At 45.2% G+C, this 19,658-nt stretch overlaps 1 protein-coding gene across 1 annotated transcript in view; it reads right to left on the bottom strand.

Annotated features, from left to right (window-relative positions):
• ITPKB (inositol-trisphosphate 3-kinase B) overlaps window positions 1-19,658 on the bottom strand; it is a 337,082-nt gene that overhangs the window by 59,461 nt on the left and 257,963 nt on the right. Inside the window, exons 3-4 of the mRNA XM_029593044.1 lie at window positions 13,447-13,546; window positions 8,814-9,027 (exon numbers count right to left, since the gene is read on the bottom strand). Of these exons, the coding sequence (XP_029448904.1) occupies window positions 8,814-9,027; window positions 13,447-13,546 (314 nt within the window). The remainder of the gene's footprint in view (window positions 1-8,813; window positions 9,028-13,446; window positions 13,547-19,658) is intronic.

The following is a 19,658-nucleotide window of genomic DNA, read 5'->3' as shown; positions in this document are numbered from 1 at the left end:
TGTCAGGCGCACCCTTCCTCCCCGCACGCACAGTTCTCTTCACTAACTCCCCGATACTCTCCTCTAATCGCATGCAAATGCATGCCGTGGCTTTAAAGCGCACCCATTTTACTGTATAGGCGCTTAATACAGCGCCTATACAGTAACCTGGGTGCGCTGGTACCTGTCATTTCAAATGTCATTTCAAATGACAGGCACCAGGAAGTGTAAAAATCAAAAATTTTAAATACCTGTCGGAGGGCCGCGTGGGTCCAGGCGGCCGGTGGGATCCGGGGGGACGGTGGTCGCGTGTTAAATCTAGGCCGCGGGCGGGTGGGCGCCTGTTCCGGGCGGCGGGGGGGGGGACGCGCGTTAGTTCGAGACGGGCGGCGGGTGGTCGCGTGTTAAATCTAGGCCGGGTCCGCACAGGCGCGCATTCATTCACTGCCGGTGGGGGCTGCCTCCAGCCCCCACCGGCAGTGAATGAATGCGCGCCTGAGCGACCCCTGCGATTCGGCGCTGAAGGCAGTCACATGCCGTGACGTCACGCCTTGAGCGCCGAATCGCAGGGGTCGCACAGGCGCGCATTCATTCACTGCCGGTGGGGGCTGGAGGCAGCCCCCACCGGCAGTGAATGAATGCGCGCCTGTGCGGACCCGGCCTAGATTTAACACGCGACCACCCGCCGCCCGCCGGCCGTCTCGAACTAACGCGCGTCCCCCCGCCGCCGCTGCCGCCGCCTGGAACAGGCGCCCACCCGCCCGCGGCCTAGATTTAACACGCGACCACCCGGCTCCCGCCGCCGCCGGCCGCCTGCACCCACGCGGCCCTCCGACAGGTATTTAAAAAATTTTATTTTTTCTTCTGACAGGTTTTGTGTGTCCCACATCATTACATTTTCTCGATCATCTCTGTATCGCTTTTTTTTTAAATTGTGTTTTATTGTTTTTGAGTGTCTTAAGCGGTGTCGATGGATTTGTTACTAGACTCACAGTCCTAACTCCTACTAGGGGGAGGCGGTAAACTAACACGTTACGGCCGCGGCAAAACAGTGCGTTACTAATGAGAGAACCTGAGCGCGCGTTACGGTATCGGAGGGGAATAGCTAATTCCTTCATTATACAGCTAATTCGTTCATTTACATGCCGGGTGCGGGAAGGGTTACGCGTCTGTTTTAAGAAGCGCGCGAAACTGGAGACTGTATCGCTGGTTTGCCTTACGCATCCGAATTGTGCGCAGCGAGCTCGTTACAGACGAGAAATCTTCAACTGAACTTTACTGTATCGAGCTGAATGTGGGAGTACCCCAAGGAGTTTGTAGCTGGATGGGAAAATCTAAGAGAAGTGGAACAGCAGTGGGTGAAACTAAAAAAAAGGAGATATTATAAAGGCAGCTAGTCTTGTTTTCTTGGGATAGTAAATACAGGAAAAAGTAAAGAGAAGCCACTATGGTTTTCTAGAAAAGTAATTGAAAAGATAATGGGGGGGGGGGGAAAAAAAAAAAAAAGGTTAGCGTTGATAAACCACCAGAGATCACAGAAATAGGAAAACAGGTGACGATATCTGGAAAAGCTAAAAAAAAATAAATAAATAAGGTGGGGGAGGTTTGGTCAGGTCAGTCGCCGGTGCTGGTCTGGGCGCCCGAGGTTTCTGAGCGCTAGGGACGCACAATTTGTCCTTTTTACCACAGGAGCTCATTTAAATATCACTTCGGGCACCCAGGAGAGGTGGCTGTGCGCACATTGGGACAACGGGCGCTCAGTCACGAGCACCTGCATGTTCCTGTATTGCAACATGCTCGTTACCCGCCTAATACTGGCGACAGAGCAGGATCGGATTTGTAAATAAAATAAATGAAAGTGCCCAGAAAGAATTTACTCTTAGAAAGGTGGGATCTAAACTGCAACTAAAGAGACGAAAAATATGAGGAGCAAAAAAAAAAAACCAAGAGAAAAAGAAGGAACAGCTAAGAAGCCGGTAAATTTGTTTTCCAGAATTTAGTTTGTGCCGCAGCTTTACGTATGGATATCACTTCCCTAGAGAAAGAGAAATGAGCAACAAATGGAGAGGCCCTTCAGGATTTTGTTGGTTTTTAACTAGCAAAAGAATAATCTAACGAGAATTTCCTTCTGAAAGAATTCCAAGCCCGGCAGGATCCCCCTTGGACCCAGAGGTACAGAAAGTTTGGATGGACAGGACACGAAAACCTGAGTTACTGGGGTGGGGAGGGGGACAGACAGTGATCTCATAAGCTTACGTCCCTTTAGAAAGTAGGATAAAATGTCTGCTGGTCTTGCTACGTTGACATCGTAATGGAAAAAACAAGGAGTGCCCATCATTACCCTCCCGAACACAGACTTCTCCGACCAGCGTGCGCAACCAAGAAATGCAGCTATTGCCCCTGGCTCCAATCATGGTCTCAGCCTCCAGCGATATCCCCGGACACTGTGCCCGCAAACTGCAGGGTGCATTCTGAGCTCGACGGATTTTAAATTTGCGATGGTGTTCAGTGTGTTACCGTCATCGTCGTCGTTTATTTGAATCGCTCTTTTCCACCATAAGAGTCCAAAGCTTGTTACATCCAATTATGGGTCAGTAATAAGGATCAGGGACATCAACGCATCAGAGGGTTACAGTTTGCAAATGAAAACAGACAGGTGTAACGGCACTTGAGTAGATTATAGCAGGAGGGTCTAACCAGCAATAAGAACATAAAGACGTACCATGCGGGGTCAGACCAAAGGGCTATCAAGCCCAGCATCCCGTCTCCAGCAAGGGCCAAGCCCTAAAAGTAGATTCAATTTCTTGCTGCTCGCTCCCTATGACAGGTGATGGGTCTCCCTGTCACCTGGTTAACAACTATTTATGGACTTTTCTTCCAGGAACTTGTCCAAACCTTTTTTACACTCAGCTATTCTAGATGCCTTGACGACATCCTCCAGCAACAAATTCCACAATTTGTGAGTTGAGTAAAAAAACAAAACACAACTCTCCGATTTGTTTTTAAATCTGCTACCTGTTCGTTTCAAGGAGTGTCCCCTAGTCCTAGTATTATTTGAAAGGGTAAATTACTGTTCCCTACTTACCTGTTCTACTCCCCTCAAAGACTAAAAAGTATCCTTTAAATGGAAAGCAGGGCCTAATGAGGAAGATAGAAAGGAATATAAGCACTGCCAAAGTAGATGGAAAACACTAATAAAGCAGGTGAGGAGGAAATTAGAGGAGAAACTCACTAAAGAGGCAAAAACTAACGTCAAACTTTTCAGGTACATTAGAAATAAAAAACATTTGCACATGAATCAGCTGGGCCGTTAGACAAGCGGGGGATGGAGGGGGATTTTAAAGGACACTTAGAGAAGATAAGCAAGCCACAGAAAAATTAAATGAACTTCTTCACTTCAGTCTTTACAGAGGAAGAGGAGGAGGAGATACCCACACCCGAACCATTTATTTCCAGGTAATGACGCAAAGCAACTGAATCAAATCTGTAGGAATCTGGAAGTACAGCTAGAGCTAACCGACAAAATTAAATAGTAGCAAATCACTAGGGCATGATGGCATTCACCCCAGAGTTCTGAACCACTTTGATTATAATAAGAAATTAAAAAAAAAAAAATAGTAAATAAACTCAAATATGAAATTGCAAACATACTACTGGCAATCTGTAATCTATACCTGAGAACTGGAGAATAGCAAATGTATCTACTAAGAAACACAGGAACAACAGGACAGATATAAGCAGTGGGCTACAGCCTTTACAGTAAGACAGGGTGGATGGAGCCTAAAATCAGCAGGTGCACAGTTTGTATAATCTAACTAGGACTACATCTGTGGATTTTGGATGTGGCCAGGAGTTTGTGGGTCAGGCTGAGCCAAGAGCTGCTAGGAATCGCCGGGTTTTCATGCGCTTCCTAACAGTTAGTAGGTCTGGAGAGAGCCTGATCTCATGTGGAAGAAAGATCCAGAGATGGGGGGGGGGCTTACCCTGTCGAGGTTTTTTCTGGTGTTGGAAAATCTCATTTCTTTGGGGGCCCGCGGTAGCGAGCGTGATGGGCAGGGAGGAATGTATGGGGCGAGTCGGCTGCAAGATGAAGCAGACCTTTGAGGGCTTTGAATGTCAGGACCAGGATTTGGAATACATCATGGCAGTGTGTTGGTAGCCAGGGTTCTGAGAGGAATGGGGTGAGTTGGTCACATTTTTTTGGCTTTTAGCATAGCTCATGCTGTTGTAATTTGTGAGTTGAGGACAGCCAGGGTTGCCAACTGGCTCCAGATTCTCAGGACAGGTTCGTCCAGTCCTGATTTTACTCCCCTGCATGCAGGTACTTGTAGACTTGATTTTCTGAGGGAATGCAATAGGTAAACCAGAATAAGTCCCAGCATGCGATGGGGTAAAACCAGGACTGGATCAACCTGTCCTGAAGATCTGGAGTCTGTAGGGTTGCCAACTGGCAGCAGTCAAGTTTTTTTGGGCAGATCAACGTACAAGAGAGATGCAGTAATCAAGGTGGGAGATTACACAGGCCTGGACCACTGTTGCAAAGGCAAGGCCACTAAAGGAGGAACAGAGATGATGTAGCGGATATTTATTAAGGGGTTAATATGCAGATTGTTTGTCTGGCTAAGTTCGGGATTTAGCTGGACAAACCGCGAGTTTTATGTTTTCTGCCGTTCTGACTGCTTAACCGGATGAATGTTAGCCGGATAAATTGAAGGCATTCGAGAAGGTTCAAGATGGAGTTAAGTTGGCCAGATATCTTATCTGACAAAGTCTGGTCGTGCCAGAGAGCAGTCCTACAGTAAGGTGGGTAAGTTTATCCGGCTATATTCAGCCAGTTAACTTGAGCTAGATAAACATTCACTTACTGTGCTGCTGAATACTGACCTCAGTTTTTAGATCTGTTTTAGTATTGATTTAATTTTAACGGCAGATTGTTAATACCAATGTTATACTCCACTTTGATCAACTTGTTTGTAAAGGCAGACTACAAATAATACATACGAGTCCCTCACTGTGGCTCAGGACCGGCTCTGTGAACCTCCCCACCCAGTAGAGAACAGACTTGAGATTCAAACCCACATCTTCCTTATGGCAGTGAGCAACACTACCCCTGAAGCACCGGGTCAGCCTAAGAACTCAAAATCAACATTTGCAACTTGTCGCTTATTTGCTAGGCACCTTTGTATTTTTTAAGATGGTGACATAGGCCGAGTCGTCGTGAGATGATTATGCCAGTTACTAAGTAATATCAGATCCATGCAATGATGTCACAGGATACAGGAATAAATATCTTAGCGTTTTACCATATATGGAAGCTTAATTTTCTCTATTAGGGGGGGGAATCAGCCACAGCAAATATTTACAGAAAATTGAGAGAGAATTAATCCCTTGTTACAAATTATATAGGGTTGAAATGACAGAATTAATTAGGAGCTGGGTCTATCTGGCAGGCTGCAAGCACAGTAAAATGTAGAAGTCCTAGAGAAAACACAGGCGCTCACATAGCCGGATCTGTCAGACACTCCTCAGTGCAGGGCACTATCCGGGAAGGCCACAGGAACCTGGGAGGTTACATGTTTGGGTAACAGCCACATTGAAGTGTCCAGCATGACTATGGCATATATTCTTCTTTGCTTCCTAAGTGGACGCGGGATTGTGGGGAGGACTTGACTGTATCGATGCTTAAAGACGCATATGCTTCTATCCCCAAAATGGTCCCCAGTGTCACGCTACGGGAACTTCAACAACGGGTTTTTCACAGGACTATCATCTCCCCGGCCCGAGCTACGACCATGGGATTGGTGGAGTCAGATACTTGTCTTAAATGCAAACAACCTGGTGCTACCCTGATCCACTGTCTGTGGACATGCAATTGCATCCAGGCATTCTGGGAAGAACTGAGAAGCTCCTTAGCAGCCATCCTGGGATCTGTCCTCACCTGGTCCTGCTCGTTTTGTCTTCTTAATGTTGAAATTGGAGATGCTAGTGTTTCTGTGGATAATATTCTTTTTGTCTCCAAGGCGTGTCTCATTGCCAAGAAATGTATTCTGCTCAGATGGATTGAATCTTCTGCACCAACGCGACCTCAGTGGTCACGTCTCATGATGGAACTCTTCCAAATGGAATACGGTTCTCTTTACAGAAAATATCCGCCTCGAAAACAGAGGCATTTCCGGGAAATTTGGCAGGCATACTATGCTTCTCTCCCAGCTGATGTGCAACGTTTATCTCCGCTAGAGCTGGGCCTCCCTGAAGCTGGTAACCTGAGTGTTTAACTGTGGGAAGTCTGCCATTCTGCCTTTCCCGCCTGGAGCGGCTGGGTTCGGAGCTCTACCAACTAGCCTCTTCCTCTGATCTCCGCACCCTGGGAAGTCATACAAGCTCCTCAGTCTCCGGTTCGAAGGATGCTCTACCAGTGTGATATACGGATAACTTATACAGTGTATATCCAGTTTTCAGTTATCTTATACTGTTGGGTAGGGGGGGGTGAAAATGAATAACCGAAATGTTGAGAGACTTGTGTTCCTATGTTTTTCTTGCTTGTTTTGTTGCTTGTTCTCTCAATAAAACTACTTTACAAAAAAAAAAAAAAAAACCAGCCACATTGATTGGATTACTGTGGGTCCTTGTGTTTGACAGGAGGAGAAGGATGCTGGCTGTGAACTGAATAGGGGGATCTTGCATGCTCAGCTATACAGCAGGGCGGAATGCAATGGAGGAAGACTATGAAAACTTTCTTGGATAACTAGTAACATTACGTGCTAGGGTAGGCAGCTGGGATATATCCTTGGTAGTGTGGACAGAAAATACTTGACAGACTAGATGAGGGAGTTGGACTTTTCCTACTGTCATCTACCATGTTAAATTATGTAAATCTGTAATTTAAATATAGCAGAGTATCCAGTTATTCTGCAACCGTCTTCACGCAATCTCAGAAGGAAGGGGCCTTGCGGGCAGAGTACTACAAGTTCTAGGATTTACAATAATCAAGGAATGAATGGACCTGTCCTGAAACCGTAGTCTGTATCTCAGCACTACCGGAAGTCCCCGAAGAGGACACAGACATGTTAATGGGGAAAGCGGGGACGATTTATGTTCACAGTGCTACGTTTGCCCTATCAGAGAAGTGCCCGGTTTCTAGTGCTATGAATCTGCTACCTTTCCCGAGCACTAGATGCTCCGTGGGAAGGGGGTAACTCCAGTTTTTGTTTTGTTTGACCCAGCAGTCACCGACTTGAGCAGCAAACCAGGAACCTTGCCCTTGGCAGGGTTAATCTAAGAGGACTCCAGGTCTATTCATTCCTTCCCTAATCATTTCTACAAAAAAAAAAAAAAAGGTTCGCTCAGCAGGCTGTTGTTAAGGGTTGCCGTCCAGCTTGCAGCAACAAAGGTCAGGGCTCACCACTGCCACAACCAAATTTTAAGGAAATGATTTCCTAGAATCTTGCCAACAAGGAGCAATGTTTTGTTTTTAACAAAGCGCCACGAACGCTGCTTAGAATATTTTCCACTTGCTTCATCCTGTAGTTTGAACTTTGATGAACCGTACAGTCTGTCATGGAGCGGCCGGACGGGATGTCAGAGACCTTTGTACTGGCGCGCTGATCATTTTATTCCTGAGCTAGAGGGCCCGCACGGCTGCAGAGTTCAAAGGTACTTTTAAGCGGTGCTCGTTATGCCAGTTTCCAAAGGAAAAATTAGGGACTTTGAAAACTGCCCAAGGAAAAAAGAAAAAAAAGTACCCACAGAAGTTCGCACTTCTTTTCTCCTATGGATACTTTTTCCGGCTAAAAACTATGCATGTGGCTTTCTCCCCCACCCTAACCCCGGTCCCAGGAACGCGTCCACACCCTATGGAACTGCACCCATACTTTCACCCGCACGCAGGATGACAGTTTTCAGACGTGGGGGTAAAGTGCTTTTTTTACTCGCAGAAAACCTTCTGAAAAGGGACAAGAGAGAACCAAAACAAGAGATGCTCAAGAAGAAGGAAGAGAGAGGAGGAATGAGACGTGGCCCAAACGATGCCAACAAAAAAAAAAAAAAAAGGGAGCATCTGAAAGGTTACTGGGCATTGTCCATTAACTCCTCATTACCCCTTACTTTTCATCCTTCCTTCGACCCCCTTGTAGAAAAAAAGTATGAAAGTGTTCCTAGTGAAACACCCTGCAGCTTCTTTGCAACCCTAGAGACCCGACTTCATGCCAGAAGTGCATCCAACTGCAGATTCCAGAGCAGCTCCAGTTTTGTCTCCTTGTACATGCGGAGCTGTGGGCCTGCGTTTCTTACAGAGATTGGAACTATGACTCGGGATTACAAGGGGCCAAAGCCAGAATTGGAGCAACTTGTCAAGCGTTGTTAACTTGGGTTGCATGGCAGCCATGGTTTCTGAAGAAAAGCACAATGTATTCAGGCCTTGAGGGATCGGGGAGGATACACCTCAGACCTTATCTGATCCAGGGTGGTACTGATGGATTAAATGTTACCCCTAGAGAAATGGATGCCAGTTGCATGTTTTGTTTTTTTTTTGTTTTAAAGTGCAAGATACACGTGCAGCACACGCATTTATGTAAGGGACGAGCACCTCCAGCCCAGTCACCCTAATAGTTCATCAGCAACAGCCCCGTCTATGGTTGATGAAGGTCACCAGGGAGACAGAAAGGTCACCCCCACCATACCAAGCTTCCCTGTTTAAAAATAGCTCTGGTCATGTTTCAATAGGAAGATAGTATCCTAGTTTTTTTATGGTTCGAGCCAAGCAATGAGGCCGGCTTCATGTCAGAGGATTTCTGTGCATGTGAAATGCTAAAACGTCACTGCACGAGTAAACGTACCTGACACCCATCTTGCAGTCCATGACGCAGGGAGCGTCAAACTCTGCCAGCAGGTCTTCCATCTGGTTATACCGCTCTCCATCCTTCACCACATCGCCATGGTAGGCGGGGACATAGGGCTTTAGGACATCGTTCATCAGGCGGTCCAGGCAGCGTTGCTCTGCCTCACAGTGCTTTTTCAGGATTCTCCCATTGGCGGCAGCCTTAAAACTACCTGCAGAACAGGAAGGGACCTTTAGCCTCTTAGGGGGTAATTTTGTTAACATCATACATAGGTTAGCTGGGTAAATATCCGAAAAGTTGCACCAGTTTTCAGTGCAGACCTGCGCACATAAAATCTGCTTTGAAAATTATCCCAGCAAAGCTAGGCACACACAATTAAAGCCACTATTTGGTGCACATAGTTTCGCTGAGAGAATTTCCTTTTAAAATCGGTAAGCATGAGCATAAGTCTCAGGCCTGCCCAGATATCAACGCCTCTCCCCTGTGTACATAGAAGTACAAGCGTACAGTGTGTGTGTGTGCATAATTTTACATGCAGACTGGTCGCACAGGTTTCTGAAGGGCCATTTCTGCAGGTAAAAAAAAAAAAAAAAAAAAAAGGCCTCTACTTTACCTGCAAAAGTCCCTTTCAAAATACCCTCTCTTTGTCAACGTGAGAGGATGACCTGCCTGCTCTTCACCTGCACTCAAATGGTGTCTGCTACTGCCTCATGGTAAGCATCAAGATATGACGGAGAAAGCTTAACCTGATCATAAGCAGAGCAATCAAGATATCAGAGGGAGCATGCAAAAAATTAAAACCCTGCAAGATATTGAAATTTGTTTATTAAACACAAAATGCATTATGGGCCGGATTTTAAAAGGGTTACCCGCATAAGGTACGCGCGTAACCCTTCTAAAACGGCCCTGCGCGCGCCGAGCCTATATTGCATAGGCTTCCGGCGCGCGCAAAGCCCCGGGACGCGAGTAAGTCCCGGGGCTTTCTTGGGGTGGGCGTGTTGGGGGGCGTGACGCGGTCAGCACGTCATCCGGGGGCGGTGCCGTGGGTGTGGTTTCGGCCTAGGGGCGTGGCCTCAGCCTCCGGACCAGCCCCCCGGACCAGAACATGGCGCGTGGCAGCCGGCCCAGCGTGCGCAAAGTTACGCCTGCCTCTAGCGGGCGTAACTTGTGCAGAGAGGTGGGGGGTTTTAGATAGGCTGGGGGTGGGTGGGTTAGGTAGCGATTTCGGAGCGGCCTCGGAGGGAACAGGCAGCGCGCGCAGGGCTCGGCGCGTGCAAGTTGCACAAATGTGCAGCCCCTTGCATGCGCCAACCCCAAATTTTATAAGATACGCGCGGCTACGCGCGTATCTTATAAAATCCAGTGTACGTTTGTTCGCACAAAAGTACACGCGCGCGCTGTGTTTTAAAATGTACCCCTATGTATACAACTCTGCACTGCTCTTGACACAATTACTGGACGTCAAAAAAAATCAGGGATATCCCTATCTGTCAAAGAGCTGTTCACTATGAACAGTCATCACCAAAAGACCCAATATATCTGTTCAGATAGAGAGGAGATCGTGAGGAGTGGAGGAGGGGGCCTAGTGGTTACAGCAACAGGCTAAGCACCAGGGAATCAGGGTTCAAATCCCACTGAAATGCAAGGTGACCTCAGGCAAGTCACATCAACCTCTGCTGCCTTAGATACAAACTTAAGTTTGTAAGACCTGTAGGATACCTAACGTATCTAAATACAACTTGCCCTTAGCTTTCAATGAAAAAACCTGAGCTAAATACAAATGAATAAAAAGTGCCTAGATCTATAGCATCCCCTTTTTTCCTTTCAAATCAAGCACGGATTTTTTTCCTAGGCAGATTCTGCCCACCTGTCTTTGGGGATCAGGTTCGACTCTCCTCTTCCTCTGCGACTCCCAGGAGGCACAAAGCGGCAACAAGTGCGGCACAGCTGTGGGAGAGGCAGAGGAGGAGGAGGAGGAGGAGAGTCAAACCGAGCCCCAAAAATAGGCAGGTGATTGGAGTGCTGCCAGGCTGCCACCACTGATTGGCCCCCTGGCCTTGCCTGACCGGGTTTTACAGTAACTAGACACTGTCTATCAGGCTGGAAAACCGGGCTGTCCAGTCCAAAAACCGGGCAGTTGGTTCACCCTAAGTCCCACTCAAACCCTGCCCCCTCCTCGCACACAGCAGGGGCCTTCAAAAGCAGCGCCTCCTAGCCATCACTTAGGGGAAGTGCAGAATCAGCAAGAGACAGAGGCCAGAGGTGGATCAGATTCAGATGGAAAGCTGTCAGCAGCAAAAAAGCTTTAAAAGGCAGAAAAGTGAAAGAAGAAAAGTTAGAATAAATTAAGACAAGCAAGGTAATGGGGGGAGGGGGAGGAGAACTTAAAGTCGGAGGGCAGTAAATGTAAAATATTCCCAAGCAGCAGAGAGAGATAAGAGGCCAATCAGGCTCTCATTATCACAACGGAGAGGCAGAAGTGCCACCATGTATGGAGGTTTTACCCATTCCATGCATTTGCAATATGAGCATCCTGAAAAACTGGTCTAGGTGACTTAAGGACCTCAGGAGCACCATTAGTTAAAAAAAAGAAAAAATCCCCCCTAAAAAACCATGCTCAGTGGTACAACCCGAATGTATCCAATCGCCCAAATCCATACTAATACACCATCTAATAAAAATAATAATCTAACAGCATGACATCTGAATATGTGTCCCTCATTAAATCTTCCTCGCTCATTTCTTTTTGAGGAAATATGCATATATAAAGCCTTGGAAAGCTCCTTCACTGTTTAAGTGATATTAGCAAGATGGGAGCTGCTGGCTGATCCTTACCCATGCCCCAGGCATAAATGCACCACAAATCAAGGCAGAAAACGTATAAAACCATTTCAGTGCTGTGAAGGAGATTGTCGGCCTGTCTTTGATATCCTCCTCCTCATGAATCTGTGGCACCTCTAGTACTGACTAAAAATTGAGCAGCAGAACTACAAAACCCACAATGCACTGGGATGAAAGTTAAAAAAAACAAAAAACAAACAAACCAGGATTGGCCAAAACTGTCTTCAAAAACTGGATTGTGTAATCACAAACTTAACAGCAAATGTAAAGAAAATCAAATAAAACAAACTACATTAGGACACTATTTTTTCCTGTCCTCCTTCCATTATTTTGTGTACCTGGCATAGTCTGCCTGTCTCCTCTCTGGTCTTCAAGTGGCTTGTGCATGGAATGGTGAAAGATAAGCAACAAATCTGCCCACTTGTGCACACTTCCGTGGTCTTTCTAGCCACGGATTGGTGTAGGACCCAAAAAGCAAACAAGGAAGATGATCTATCATAGCCATGAGAATAACAATAAAAGATAGATCCAAAAGTCCTTAAAATTCTTTATTATGAAGACAAGTTGCCCAATAGTTGCCTGACTCTGGCCTGAGTTTTGCCCACTTACAGGGGACTGCTTCAAGGGCCACAAAATGTAAGCAATCCATTAAAATGACATTAAAAACAAATAAAAAAAGGAAAACAAAAAATGGCATATATAATAAGAAAAGAAACATAATAAGAAAACTAAAAATCCCACAAAAATTATAAATGCATAAAATGGAACTCCCACAGAAATCATATGTAGTCAATGAATCAAATAAGAAGACAAACTGAAAGCAGATATAGACAGCACATATAAAAACAGACTATGGCACCACAAAATATATTATAGAGTTGATTTATATTTTACCTGTTCACGCAATATGTATTACTTATCTATTGGTGTTCTTATACCAAATTAGAAACCAACTGAGATAATACAAAGAAAAACATAGAAAAGATAAAATAAAAAAGTCCGAATGATACATAATGTTACAAACTAATTTAATTATAAAAATTGAAATATTCTACTTAATGATGTGAGTTTTAAAATTGAGTGATATTATCATGGTAAAATAAGCTTTGCTACATATTACGTGAAAGCATGCTTATCACTCAAATAACCAGTGAGTGGTTCTCTAACAGTATAGAAAATGTAACTACAATGGTGGTTAAAAATTGACCTCTGCTTAATAGGAAGGGCACTATATATAACCTGTTCCAGTAAGATTCTTAACAGCTTTATAATCCGATTACTGTGTCTCTATTTTGATCCTTAGTTACAACGTATACCTTAATTGCTCATTATTTTATGGCACCTTCCTGGACTATTATTCTAAAACAGACCGCGATATTTTGTAGAGCTTCGGCGTGCACAAATAACCCGAGGTGTTCTTACTGTATTAAAACTTATCCTGTCTGATCCATTTTTTAGGCAGGCGCCACAAGCATAATGTGGCGTTAACATTAATCCATAAGTAACCTGACAAAAACAATTTAATAAAACGGCACGTTTTGTGGGATTTTTAGCTTTATTATAATGTTTCTTTTGTTGTGTGTCACTTTTTATGTTATTTATATGTTTTTAATGTAATTTTAATGGATTGCTTACATTTTATAGCCCCTAAAGCAGTCCCCTGAAAGTGGGCGAAACTCAGGCCAGAGTCGGGCAACCATTGGGAAACTCGTCTTCATAATAAAGAATTTTAAGGACTTTTGAATCTTTTTTTTTTGTTACCCTCAAGGATGGGGGTACAGCACCGTACCTGCATGTCCTGCCAGCTGGATCCACGGGTACTTTTTCTTGAAGGACATCACAAAGGGGGACCAGTGCACCATGTTCTTGATCTTCCGCCATGACTTGCTCTGCAAAACGAAGAAACAGGGATGTGATAACTCCAAGACAGAAATCAAAAGCATTTCCTTTTTCATGGAACGTCTCGCGGCATTTACGAAAATCAATGCGTCTGATCTCCAGTGATCTTGACGAGGAGTAACCCGGTCACGTTTTCAGGCCGGCTGAGAAAGAAGCTGAACGCATCAGAGGGTGGGGGGAAGGGGAGAAAGTCACATCTTTTTCCTATACTTAATTGTGGAATTCCTCTTTATCCCAGTGCTCCAAGCTGAAAGGTACTGCTGGCCATTTTAAAATAGTTGCAGACCAAATGCTCATTTCATTCCTGCCACTAAGGAGAGGACAAGCCCCTTTCACACTGGGAAGGACGACAGGGCAAGGGCCACCCATTCCGATGAGAATAAAAGGAAGACGTTTACTGTCTCCCCGAGGAGGGGGGGGTTCTTTGAGGTAAGAGGAGGAGGAGTGATGCATTGGAATATGGTAGCAATTTCAATCTTCTCTGTTTTCACCCTCTATCTCCGTACCCCCCATTCTCCAGGTGACATGTCCGGGCAGAGGGCTGGACAGGTGCCTTCACTGAGGCACACTCAGCACTGCTTTTTGGCTGGCAGGAGATGCCAGAGCACCAATCAATCTTCTTTTATTTCACCTCAGGCCCGGAGTGTCCCACCACTGCAATGCGCCGAGTCTTGACGGAGGGTGCATTACTGGCCTAGTGATCTTTTTATTTTTTTCTAAATCAAAAACTACTTAAACCGTTGATAGAGTTCCTAGACATTAAATATCATCACTACTGGGTATTCCGATGTGGGGAGATTCTATTTGCTAGCACAAAATCACTGCATCTGTTCCCAGCTGTGAGCTGAGGCTAGGAAAGAATGTATTTTTAATCCTCAGTATATAATTTGGATGCTGCTCTGCCATGGAAGGTTTTGTCTGCTTGTTGTTTTTGTCCCCCTTCCTTCCTCTGTATCACCACCCCCAGTTAAAGCAAGCAGCCGGCCAGACGGCAGTAAACAGGGCGAAGGGTCATTGGAGGCCTAAGCTGTGGCATGCATGGTCAGCCTCATTACAATATCTATGACCCTCAAGATCCTTTTTAAACATGCAAAGCTGCTCTGGCGATGTCGATCCCTTATAGAAAAAAAAAAAAAAAAAAAAAAGGCAGGGAAACTGCACAAAGGGCCTGATTTTAAAAAGCATTCCCTTGCTTAGAACTGGCTTTTACAAGCATAGATGCACTTCACCCGTGTAAGCGGGCTTTTGGAAATTGCTACGATATATGCCATTGCTACGACAGTTACATTTTCTCATGCAACTCCTTTTAAAAACTTACCTCCCGAGCATGCACAGGCTGTCATCAGCGCAAGTACCTACCCACACTTCAATAACAGAACAGGGCGACAGATAAGGAGTATTAGGCCCATCTTGGTTAGTCAAACATGCACTTTCTGATAAATTCTGACGCCTTGAACAGGGGCAGAATATACATTTTTATAAATAAATAAATGTATTGGAGATCAGCTGGGGTCTAAGTTGATCTCTGGCTTTCTTCTCACAACTGAGGAGCCTCTGTGCCTATCTCGTGCTCTCTTGAACTCTGCTACCATTTTTCTCTGCTTCCCTTGGAAGGCCCTGCTAGGCAACCACCAGCACCGCACGTTCCATCTTACTCCTAGGCCTACAAACTTGTGAGCTACCTATTATAATAGAGCTTTTTCTCCAATGAAAAACGTTCCCTTCTTGTGCATTAATTATACCTTTGAGGGAGTTTGTCCCTCCTCACCTCCTGGGTATACTTATTTAGATCTTCGAGCCTCAGCTCAAAAGGTTTGCAGCAGACTCGGCACCATTTTAGTAATCTTTTTCTGGCCTGCCTCTAGACCACCCCATTTGCATATTCCATGCGACACCAATTCAACCCAGTTCAATAGGAATCAATTGAGAAAACCCCAAATCACTCATGTGAACGTCATCTACCTCTATGCAGATGACGTTCAAATCGTCATTCCCATTCACAACTCTCTCTCAGATGCCCTTGCCTTCTGGAACACATGTCTTGCCAACATCAATGACTTCCTCACCAACATCCACCTCGCTCTAAACTCCTCCAAAACAGAGCTGCTCCTTATCTCTCCTCACCTCCCTCCCAAACCACCGATCTCCAACGATCCAGCTTTCAACGTCATAACACCCCAACCCACAGTAAGAGACCTTGGGGTTATCATAGATCAACAACTCAATCTCAAAAAACAGATCAACTCCATCCTCAAAGAAGGTTTCTTCAAGCTTCACATCCTGAAGAAACTCAGACCCCTCCTCCACTATCATGACTTCCGCACCGTCGTCCAAGCCACCCTTTCCTCAAAGCTGGACTACTGTAATGCCCTCTTCCTTGGCCTACCCTCCTCCACCACCAAGCCCTTACAAATGCTCCAGAATGCCATCGCCAGGGTCATCACCAACTCAAGGAAAGCTGATCACATTACCCCAATACTCAAAGAACTCCACTGGCTCCCCATCGCATCCCGAATTCTCTTCAAAATTCTAACCATAGTGCACAAGTCCATCCACTCGCACAATTCCAATTGGCTGGATGAACCCTTTCGTCCTATACGCACTGAACGACCCACTCGCACTGTCAACAAAGGCACCTTCTCCATTCCCCCTTTGAAAAAAGCCCACCTCTCCTCTACTAGGGACCGTGCACTATCCATTGCAGGCCCTAAACAATGGAACACCCTCCCTACCACTCTCAGGCTAGAGCCATGTTACGCCAAGTTCAGAAAAAAACTTAAAACATGGCTCTTCCGACAAGCCTACCCTGATTAAGTACACCGACTTCCGCAAGTATCTTGCCTACGCCTTGTATATTCCTGTAAATAGTCCGTTGCAGTTTTTATTTATTGCTTTAATTCCTCCACCTCCTGCTCTTTGTATACTCCTCCTTGTTCGCCCTCCCTGTTCATTGTAATTTCTACCTTTAAAGTTACATTGTAAACCGGTATGATGTATGCATACTAATACCGGTATATAAAAGTTTTTAAATAAATAAATAAATAAATGTGCACACCCAACAGGTTAGAGAGAGAGAAATCAAAACAAAGCAAAAGAGCACAAATACATTAACATGCTGCAGTGGCCAAGGAACGGCTGGCATACAAGATCAACATGTGCCCAATCACCACCACCGCCTTTTACTACCAGCGCCATCGTTTTACTCTCCCTCTTTCATTCACAGCTGTCCTGTCTATGAGGGGACTGCATTCACAGGGCCATCATTTTACTCTCCCTCTTTCATTCACAGCTGTCCTGTCTATGAGGGGACTGCATTCACAGGGCCATCATTTTACTCTCCCTCTTTCATTCACAGCTGTCCTGTCTATGAGGGGACTGCATTCACAGGGCCCTTGCTCAGCACACCTTTCCCACACATGCACCCTACACAATCCTTAAACGCTCGCATTGCTGTCATGGCATCTCTAACGCCACCCTAGAGAATTCCACCGAAAATCTACTCAAGTCTTACTCTTGGGGTGCCACTGGTATGTAAGGGACTGGGGGGGGGGGGGGGGGAGGTCAGGCTTCCAAGTGAGACTTCAGGCCCCTGCCCCTTGCAGTGCCACAGACGGCACACAGGGCTCCAGGATTGCCTGTGGAGGGGACGAAGTGCAGTTGGGGAAGGAATGCAGAAGTGGAAAAATATTTAGACAACTGGGGTGTCAGCCAAAAATTTTAGAGCAAGGGAAACTTGTTTTCCCTTGATATATTTACTTTTTTTTTTTTTGCTGTTTGCTTTTTTTTTTGCCTCGGATTAAAAGTGTCATGTCAAGTTTAAAATAAAGGACATTCCCCTTCTTCTCCCACCAGTTTTTCTTCTCTCTCCCTCCCTTCTTTCCAGCCTCTTTCACCCTTTTATTCTTCCTCCCTTCTTTGCAGAGGCAGGAGAGAGGCCCTTTGAACCACAGGGACAAACTCAGGGCCTGATTTACCAAGCTCTCTTTTCCCTACCGCCTTGTCTGTATGTCTGGAAGCCCCTCTCTCTCATCAGTGGTAACTGCTGCCCTCTCCTATCTTGTTGGTGTGCGTCACTGGATCCAACTTTTCCCTTCTGTACGTTTAACAAATTTAGTGCTCAGAGAAATTAAACAGAGAAGTGATTGACATGAAAAGGGCAAAAAAAAAAGTTTGTAAAAATGATATATGATGTTTTATTCTGAATGTAGAAAGTGAAAAAGAAAATGCTCAGCTCCTAGGATTAGAAGGAAGATTTAAACCCCCAGAACTCAGGGAGGCAGCCTGTCTTGATCCCCCCCCCCCCCCCCCAGGCCGACAGCAGGGCAACAAGAGCCAGAATTGTGAGTTTCTTTAAATGGATCATGCCGAAAATAGGAAGTTCACTGCTAAAAACAGACTGCATAAAATTGAAGACTTCCTCAAAACTAGAAATCTGCCTCTCAAGAAAGCCATCCTCTTGAATATATTTGGGTGGTACAATCCAGGGTTCTCAGATTAAGAGAATGCATGCAAAACAACAAGAGCTGAAAATCTTTCAGGAAACAAAGTGTTAAAAAAAAAAAACCCACCAACAACTGATCACGCCAAGCAAGGTCACAGATAATAAAAGTATTTTTGCCAAAAAAAAAGAGTACCCTTTACCTTTTGCCCAATCGGGTAATAGCCTGAGCAAATGCAGAGGACCTGTGTCAGCTAGAACATCTGCAGAAATGTAAGAAGAGCCAAGAGATTGCAGATTGGTGAACTCTGGCATTCATGAAATTGTGTATCCCAAATCAGCTACGGAATACCTCAAAAACTGCAGAACAAAAATAGTCCAAGGATTGCCTCCTACAAAAAGTGCCAGCGCTGGAACGCTTCCCCAAGCCAAGATCTTTTCAAGGATGACAAGGAGACTTCCTTTTAAAGCAAGACTAAACAAACCAGAGCTGTTGGAACAGTTCTTCTGTCAGCCTGTTCTACGGGGTACAGTGCACATTTGTTTCAGAAAGACGACCTTGGGCAGGGCCAGAGGGGGGAAGCTCTGCAAGAATGCAAAATTGTAGAGGCGCGAGGAGGTAAAAACAAAAGAAGTTTTTCTTCATGTTATATAACAGGTTACTTCCAGCAACTTTGGCACAGATCTGCTGTCACACACACACACACACACACACACACTTTCTCTCTCTTCCTCTTTCCAATAAAGACTACGGTTAGGACTGCCGCCATTCCCACCCCAGCCCCCAACAAATGACCCAGCCCAATGAGAGTATAAGGCACCTTATGATCGATGCAAGCAGCAGATGCTGAATTATGAAGAGTCTGGTACCGGTTCAATTTAATTAAAAGCTTTTGTTGGCAGTCTACACCACAGTACTAAGCGGTGTACATAATCAAACCCATGCATAATCAATAAAAAAAACTAACAAACAGGTAAACAATTAAAACACAAAAGTAATATACAAAAAGGTCAACCAGCACATAATGTCCAAAAGTAAGATACTGCCGCCACCAACTCATTGAGCCCCTTAACAAAATACCATTTGAAACGAATGTGGGTTCAGCAGCTTTTTGTATGTTTTAGTACAGGTGGTCAGGCACAGGACTTTAGGTAGGGAGTTACACAAATTAGACCAGCTGATTTGAGGGATCCTGCCTAGAAGCTAGGGATGAATTAGATGACCTCGAGGTCCCATCCAGCCCTAACCTTTGCACCAGTCTGTAACTGAAAGGCATCTCAATGCTTTATGTGCCTGACACCTAATAGAAGCTATATAAATACAGCATGGTTTGGAGAGAGATAAACAGTCACATATATTGAAAGCCAGACAGAATGTACTGAATTACACACGGCTAGAGCAAATGAGCTTGCCTAAGCATTACTGAAACCTTACAAGTCCCACAAAGGCAGAGGCTGAAGAGGACAAAAATCAGAATTCATCCACTATCTTCTCACAAGTCGTTACATCTCAGCCTGGACAGGATTTAATAAGAGAACAGCAGGAAGAGTTTTAAAAATGTGCTCCAGTCCCAGAAGCCTGCTTCCACTTCTGAATATCTGAACCTGCCTTGAAGAAAGAAGGGTTGTTCCAAACACTTCCCTTAACTTCCTGAAAAAACATT

This window comes from Rhinatrema bivittatum, chromosome 3, assembly GCF_901001135.1.
Source record: "Rhinatrema bivittatum chromosome 3, aRhiBiv1.1, whole genome shotgun sequence".
Classification (NCBI taxonomy): domain Eukaryota; kingdom Metazoa; phylum Chordata; class Amphibia; order Gymnophiona; family Rhinatrematidae; genus Rhinatrema; species Rhinatrema bivittatum.
This window is presented reverse-complemented; position numbering and strand designations above follow the sequence as displayed.